At 40.0% G+C, this 8,080-nt stretch overlaps 1 protein-coding gene across 1 annotated transcript; it reads left to right on the forward strand.

Annotated features, from left to right (window-relative positions):
• Positions 1 to 1,103: 1,103 nt before the first annotated feature.
• On the forward strand, positions 1,104 to 3,794 carry LOC126872157 (chitinase-3-like protein 1). The gene is given in 7 exon segments (XM_050631791.1): positions 1,104 to 1,198; positions 1,446 to 1,516; positions 1,784 to 1,847; positions 2,023 to 2,684; positions 2,787 to 3,076; positions 3,162 to 3,329; positions 3,331 to 3,794. Coding segments are annotated over 5 exon segments (1,416 nt in total). The 5' UTR covers positions 1,104 to 1,198; positions 1,446 to 1,516; the 3' UTR covers positions 3,563 to 3,794.
• The last annotated feature ends 4,286 nt before the right edge of the window (positions 3,795 to 8,080 follow it).

Genomic DNA, 8,080 nt, shown 5'->3' on the forward strand with positions numbered 1-8,080 from the left:
ATATTTTTCTAAAAACTATCGCCTGACAGTGACATTAGCGTTGGCATAACGTTTGATTTAGAAATAATGGAGGATTTAAAAATTCCTCGGAAGCAACTGATAAAAGTAATGCGATACCAGGAAATATATCGCGTTCAAAGCAATTGTTCTCACGATATTATATGTATACATATATCTGTAAATGTAATACAGTAAAATCTCATTAACTCGAACCTCTGTAATTCGAAAATATCTATAAGACAAAACTTTTGTTCATTCTCTTCCGCTTCGCTGTAAAAGCTTCTGCAAATCTATACAATATAAAGATAGAAGAATATAGAAATATAATCTCCCTCTAGCTCGAATCATTTCCTGCACGTGTAGATGCGTTGTTTTACCTCTGTAACTTGGATTCAGAGAAGCTCGATCTCTTCGAGTCGAGGTTCACCCACATAAGTTACGGTTTTATCATCGCTGCGTTTGGAGCTCGAAATATCGTGCCATTATATGTCTCCTATGCAAACTGAATGTGTTTCGTCAGCCAAATAAAAAGCAAATTACGCCCCTCTGCGTCTTTGAATATGTGTAAATCGAAAAATATAATCCATGTATAATAAGGTCTCCGTATGTCGAGTTCTCGTTCGTCAAAAATCTCACTTACTGAAAGACTTCGATAAGTCGAAACCTCCACAACTGGAAAATTTCAACTGTTCCCGTGAGATTCGAGTTACCACGATTTTACAGTATTTATAATTGTCATATCGTCGATTTAAAATTTATTGAACACCTTTCAGACAACTTTATCGTAATGTTTTCGTTCGTACGAAAGATTGTCATATTTAACATAGTCAAACATCTGGTGATTTGTAGCGATTGATAAGCTGTGGATCGATAGTGGATATTAAAGGAAAAAAGTAAACACGATAATGATTCATTTTCGTGGCACACCCTGATTGTAACTGAGTCCCGATGAGCGATTGATGGATGGTATAATGTTTAATTCAGTTATCAACTAGCGGGCTGGTTTGAAGTTTACTATATAAAAGTCTGAATCAAGATATCTGAGAAAAAATTGTTAGTCGATACCTAATACGCGATAAATGCGTTTAAGATACTTGTCGGAGTTAGTTGATATATCAAGTCCCTTACGCTTTGTGAACTGTGACATACCGATACCGGCTGCGACAAGTGCAAGTTGAGCTCTGCAACTTTGAAACAGGTAACGTTTATTCAACAATTCTTATTTATTTAACTTTGTTTTATATTTAATATTTATGTAGCGTCGTATGTGACAGTGGATAAAAGTTCTGTTTTACTATGTTAGTTTTTACTGTGTTTGGTAAATTTTATCGCGAAATATATATTCACGCTTGAAAATTTCTTTCGTTCAGCAATGTTGTCTATTTTTAATACTTTTCACAGTGCGTTATTCATTTTATGCGTTCTAGTATTATTTTTTATTTCAGTTTTATAGCAAGCAAGTGAAGACGCCGTTTGTCGCTATTTGTCTTACATACACACCTGTGTCAATTTAAAGGTAAAAGTACATTCGAAATATAAACGTGACGTTTAACGCTAGATTTATTCGAACTTCTCTTCGAAAGAACTCTTTCCTGTATTTTATTTTCACAATTATAGCTAGTACTCGTACAACGATATGTGCGATCTTGTTAAAATCGATAACAATTTAATTAATCAATTTAAAAACATTAACGCGATATATCGAATTAAGCTCTCCGTTATTTGCATTTCCATCGATGAAATTTCTATCGTTAATAGTTAACAAAAATTGCTTATTTATCAGATGTTGAAGGCGCTGTTCCTGATTGCTTTTATGGCGTATGCCACTGCGAACAACACGACTGATAGTAAGTATGAAATACATAATTACTGATAAAACTAACGATCAATAAATTTCTGTTTAAGCCTCGTTATCGGTATCGTTAAATAATCCCGTAACCCTAGATATATTCTGTTCTATTGAATTGCAATAATAAACAGCTTAAGTTATAGTAATAATGATAATCCGTTTCCGATAATCAGAGAAAATCATTTGCTACTATGGTAGCTGGTCAGCCTATCGTCCTGGACTTGGAAGATTCGAACCAACCGATATAGATCCCACTCTATGCACTCATATAATCTATACCTTCATTGGTATCTCTGAGAATGGCAACATCAGAATATTGGATAAGTGGATGGATCTACCAAACGGTAGAGATGGTTATGGAAAATTCACCAGACTTCGTCAACTGAATCCAGAAATGAAAGCTTTGATAGCGATAGGTGGTTGGAACGAAGGTTCCTCCAAGTATTCCAAGGTTTTCGCGAATCCTATAAAACGCGCGCGATTCATCCGGAGCGTGATTACATTTCTGCAGATGTACGATTTCGACGGTTTCGACATCGACTGGGAATATCCGAACCAACGTGGCGGCAATCCATTCGACATACAGAACTATGTCACGTTGTTGAAGGAGATGAGAGAAGAATTCGACAAATATGATTACATCCTCAGCGTGGCGGTGGGTGCTGTTGAAAACTCAGCTTCTAAATCTTATGATATTCCACAAATGGTGCAATATCCTCACTTAATTAATTTGATGGCGTACGACTTGAATGGACCGTGGAACGATTTCGCAGCGATTAACGCTCCTCTATATTCGTCCTCGCAGGAATCTGGCAAACAAGCTAAGCTCAACATGGTAAAATTGCATTCTCGGTTATCTTCAAATTTTATTCGAGTTTGGTATCAAACGAAATATTCGATATATCGATTCTGATGTATGGGAACATTTACGTTTTAGCACCGGTCTGTTGAATATTGGCTCGAACAAGGTGCACCACCTGAGAAACTCGTTATTGGTATTCCTGCTTACGGTAGATCCTTCACCTTGGCGAGTCCCTCGAAGAATGACATAGGTTCTAAAACCATCGGTCCTGGAAAAGCTGGTCCTTACACGCGAGAAGCTGGTATGCTTGGTTACAACGAGATCTGCGAATATATTCAACGGGGATGGACGGTGCAACGCGAACCTGAACAACGTGTACCTTATGCTTTCAAGGGCAACCAATGGGTTGGATACGATGATACTATGTGAGTATTCGCTGTTACGTGAACGTAAAAAGAGAGATAAAAGATATAGAAATAAGAATGTAAAGTAATATGTCTATGTTGCTAGATCTGTCGAAGAGAAGGCCAAGTACGTCATGTCTAAGGGACTTGGTGGTATGATGATGTGGAGCATCGAAACCGATGACTTCAATGGTGTATGTGGTGATAAGTATCCGCTTCTACGCACCATAAATAAGGTGTTGAGAGGATATATTCCAACATCGCGTGATCGAAACTAAACCATCAACGCTATCGTCATCGGATTCTGCATGCACGCAGAAAGACTATGTTCGAGATCCAAAAGATCGTTCAATATTTTACTATTATCGACACGTACACAACAAATATCTGGTAAATACATTTCATTGCATTTCTAGAATTGTATTTGATAAAACGTTCAGTGGTTGCAATTATAGATATGAGATGCAGTGTTCCTGGTTGTTAGATCGATTCGAAGATATAAAATAAGATATGCGTTACATTAAACGAGATAATGTATTTTGTAACGGAACGTAATATTTTAAATACAGTTCTAAACATGCTGTAATAAATGATTATTTCAAAAAACGACTATAAATGATTATAAAATAAAACTAATATCAGCTGTCATCATTACCAGTTATTACCATTAGCATTATCACTTATCATAGCTACATTGTCATGGCATGTATTTCCTCTAATAAAATTATATTAACATATACATATCCATATACAATTCTTTCATGAGCAATAACATCACATAGAATTGGAGAATAAAGTTGAGAATTAGGAGAGCATGAATATTCTTCCTGTGTACAAACTTGGGCGAAAATAATAATTATGAAACTCATTTAATAATAATCGATCGATCTCGAGCCGTTTGTATAGTGCAATTAAAAGCAAAAGGCACTTGTAGTTTGAATTCGATTGAAATAGGAATTGACGTTCCCTGGAATTGCTTCAATCTCGAGTATCGCAATACGAATTACAACAACCCATTTTGTTACTCGCCATAGTAAGTATGTATTCGATAATACGTCGATACCACCGAATTTCAAGAATATCTATCTAACAACGTTGTGTTTGATGACGGAAATGCAGCTTTCCAATTTTTCTCAATGTTTTCCTGCAATATTCTCCTATTCCAAAAAAGATTATTTGTGAATATCAAAATAGTAATATTGATACCTCGTGTTGACTAAAATAAGAATGTCTTCATTTCAATAATATTCTGTTAATTACTGTTATGCATTCTACTTGTGTAGGAAGAGTTTCCTGAAGTTGACACTAAAGTAAAAATAAACTGTGGTGGTCATGTAGCACAGATTTATGGTATGTGTCAAGCTATTTTTAAGGCTTTCGTGGCATATTATCAGAAATGTAAGCATTGAAAAATTCAATAGTAGATACACATATGTATATAAATACATTATTATTATTATTTACATGAAATATTTCTGTGTAGATATCGATGTAACAAAGAAATAGAAAGTAAGAGCTACTGTCATTCGGTATGGCCGTACACTTATAGTTGCTGATCTAAAACGTTGTGAAGCAAAAAAATTTGGTGGTCCTGATGTCAATTTTTGATGGTAGATTCCTTTCGAATCGTTAAAAAGCATCAATAGCCCGTTAGCCTGTTTCGTGTGAAACCTGAATTTTCATTTCTTGTTTCTCTCTTTCTTTTTAAGAAGATATTCTTTTTTTAAGAAGATATTCTTTTTAAGAAGATATTCTTGTTTGCTGATTAACGAAGAGAGTGTAAAAGAATTTTATCTTGTTGTATGGCGAAATTGTGCAATGAGTGCCATTTTATAACTCTTAACTGTATTTTTGTTTTATCGGTATGGTCTAAGGGAGAATTGTAGAAACATAATAAATGGAAAGGGAAAAGAAATTCAATAGAAGAAACAAGTTCAATAGAAGAACTAAATTGAATACAAGAAACAAATTCAGTCGAAGAAACAAATTCAATCGAAGAAAGCTTAGTAAAATGCTATAATATATGTATAATTATTCCCTGATTGGTAAGGTTCGAACATTATTTCGTAACATCAGCTTCTTTCTTTTGTTCACTTCCTTTATTTCTCTCATTCTTCTGAGCCTTAAGCATATTACAAATTTAAGGTGCTATGAAATATTCAAATATGTAATGTTTATATGCAAGTTTCAGTGTAAAAGGAGAATAGTTCTTTATATTTCGCTCCAAGTTAGATAAGTATCATTGTAAAGAATACAATGGACTTACAATGGACTTAACATATGTATCTATCTTACGACTAATTACAACTAAAACGCAAGCATCTCACGGTATCCCACAGTATCCAACGGCGTCCCATGGTGTCCCACGTTGCAGTCCAGTCTAGATCATCCAAAATTCTCTTAGAGGCATTTGGTGATCCAAACTGGACTGTTGCGTAGTTCTTGGCTTGGCATCGTTTTCCAAAAATTAATCACTTGATTAATCTTTGGAAAACGATGCCAATTACCAGGTCTCACCACGAGGAGGTGACTACGCAAGAGACCCGCCCATGGGTTACTTAACATTACACATGAATCTCGACATTCAACCTGTTGGCAGAATGTCGAGTTTTGACTCTACTTAACCATGGGCCTGCGTATGGAAATAGTTGTTTCGTAGCCTAACTGCGAAACACATATCTCCAACGCAGCGCTTACATGAATCTTTACAAACGTAGAACAAAGCCTCCGTAACGCAACATCCATCTCCCACACAACGATTACATCGATCAGTACAAATATCGTACAATAATTCGCATCCCTACTGGCATCATTCGGTATCAAACACACATTTATCTAACTTGGAATGAAAGGAAGAAAATGTAGCTACTGACACTGTATATACCATTTCGTGTCTTGCAGAAGGGACATACGAGTCGCTGTACTAAACTAGTTATCGTTCTATTTTTGCGACACTGTAAGATATTGAAGATACTAAAAATTTATAAACTCTCACGTGATCTCAATAAGTATCCCTTAAAAATGGGTAAACAAGAAAATGCCCGATGAATCAGATGATAAAGGAAAAAATCGCGGCGCGCCCGAAACGAACGAGATCGCGATCTCTCGAAAGAACTAACACACCTACACGACGTACTCCCGTACACGAGATAACCCCGAGGTTCAGCGGAAAGCCCAAGAATTGACCGTAACTCGATTCCTGTTTCGCCGTTCGAAACTTACACGAGTCGCGGTCGATGGCGCCGACCGATGATGCCAGTGATCCACGGGTAATTCAGCCGTGGATCCAGCACATAGGCCAGCAACTTAACACACTCCAACTGAACATGTGGAACCCGGGGATGGACCGCTGAACAGGATTACGAAGGCAAGAGGCCTCAACTGAACAGTGGGGTCCACTCACGGGGAGGGACCGCTGAACAGGATTACGAAGGCATTGACCTCAACTGAACAGTGGGGTCCACTCCCGCGGGCCCGAACAGAATTACGGAGGACGTGAAATTGCAGGTCCCTGACCGGGTACCAAAGTACCAATCGGACAGGACTGCAGATCCACGACTGAATCCCCAACAGATTCGCTAGCATCACCGGCGCGACGACAACTCCCGCGATCCGATGCGAACGTCGAGCAGTCGTCGAGCAGTCACCAAGACAGAGGTGTCCTTGGGGCGACTTACGAATCCAAAGAGTTGTCCAGTGCACGTTGACCCGCACGTACGCGGAATACGCGCGAGCGAGTACGTCACGCTACGGTTTGAAAGAACTGAGTGATCGCGAACCGATAAATCGCGAGTACAATAAGTACTGTGTGGTAAGCGAGTGAAGGGAGATGAGATCTTTCTTTTTTTCGTTCTAAGGTGGATAAATGTCGTTGTACAGAATGAGCTCACAATGCACTTAACATAGGTATCTACCTTACGATTAATTAAGACGAAAACGTACGCATCCCACGGTGTCCCACGGTGTCCCACGGCGTCCAACGATGTCCAACGGTGTCCAACGGTGTCCCACGGCGTCCAACGATGTCCAACGGTGTCCAACGGTGTCCAACGGTGTCCAACGGTGTCCAACGGTGTCCAACGGTGTCCAACGGTGTCCAACGGTGTCCAACGGTGTCCAACGGTGTCCAACGGTGTCCAACGGTGTCCAACGGTGTCCAACGGTGTCCAACGGTGTCCAACGGTGTCCAACGGTGTCCAACGTTGTCCCACGGTGTCCAACGTTGTCCAACGGTGTCCAACGGCGTCCCACGGTGTCCAACGGCGTCCAACGGCGTCCAACGGCGTCCAACGGCGTCCCACGGTGTCCAACGTTGTCCCACGGCGTCCAACGTTGCAGTCCAGTGTAGATCATCCAAAATTCTTTTCGCGGCATTTGGTAACCCACACGGGACCGACGATGTCCCACGTTGCAGTCCAGTGTAGATCATCCAAAATTCTTTTCGCGGCATTTGGTAACCCACACTGGACCGACGATGTCCCACGTTGCAGTCCAGTATAGATCATCCAAAATTCTTTTCGCGGCATTTGGTGATCCACACTGGACCGACGATGTCCCACGTTGCAGTCCAGTGCAGATCATCCAAAATTCTTTTCGCGGCATTTGGTGACCCACACTGGACCGATGATGTCCCACGTTGCAGTCCAGTGTAGATCATCCAAAATTCTTTTCGCGGCATTTGGTGACCCACACTGGACCGACGATGTCCCGCGTTGCAGTCCAGTGTAGATCATCCAAAATTCTTTTCGCGGCATTTGGTGACCCACACTGGACCGACGATGTCCCGCGTTGCAGTCCAGTGTAGATCATCCAAAATTCTTTTCGCGGCATTTGGTGACCCACACTGGACCGACGATGTCCCACGTTGCAGTCCAGTGTAGATCATCCAAAATTCTTTTCGCGGCATTTGGTGACCCACACTGGACCGACGATGTCCCACGTTGCAGTCCAGTGTAGATCATCCAAAATTCTTTTCGCGGCATTTGGTGACCCACACTGGACCGATGACGTCCCACGGTGTCCAAC

The sequence above is a fragment of the Bombus huntii genome, chromosome 1 (genome assembly GCF_024542735.1).
Source record: "Bombus huntii isolate Logan2020A chromosome 1, iyBomHunt1.1, whole genome shotgun sequence".
NCBI lineage: Eukaryota > Metazoa > Arthropoda > Insecta > Hymenoptera > Apidae > Bombus > Bombus huntii.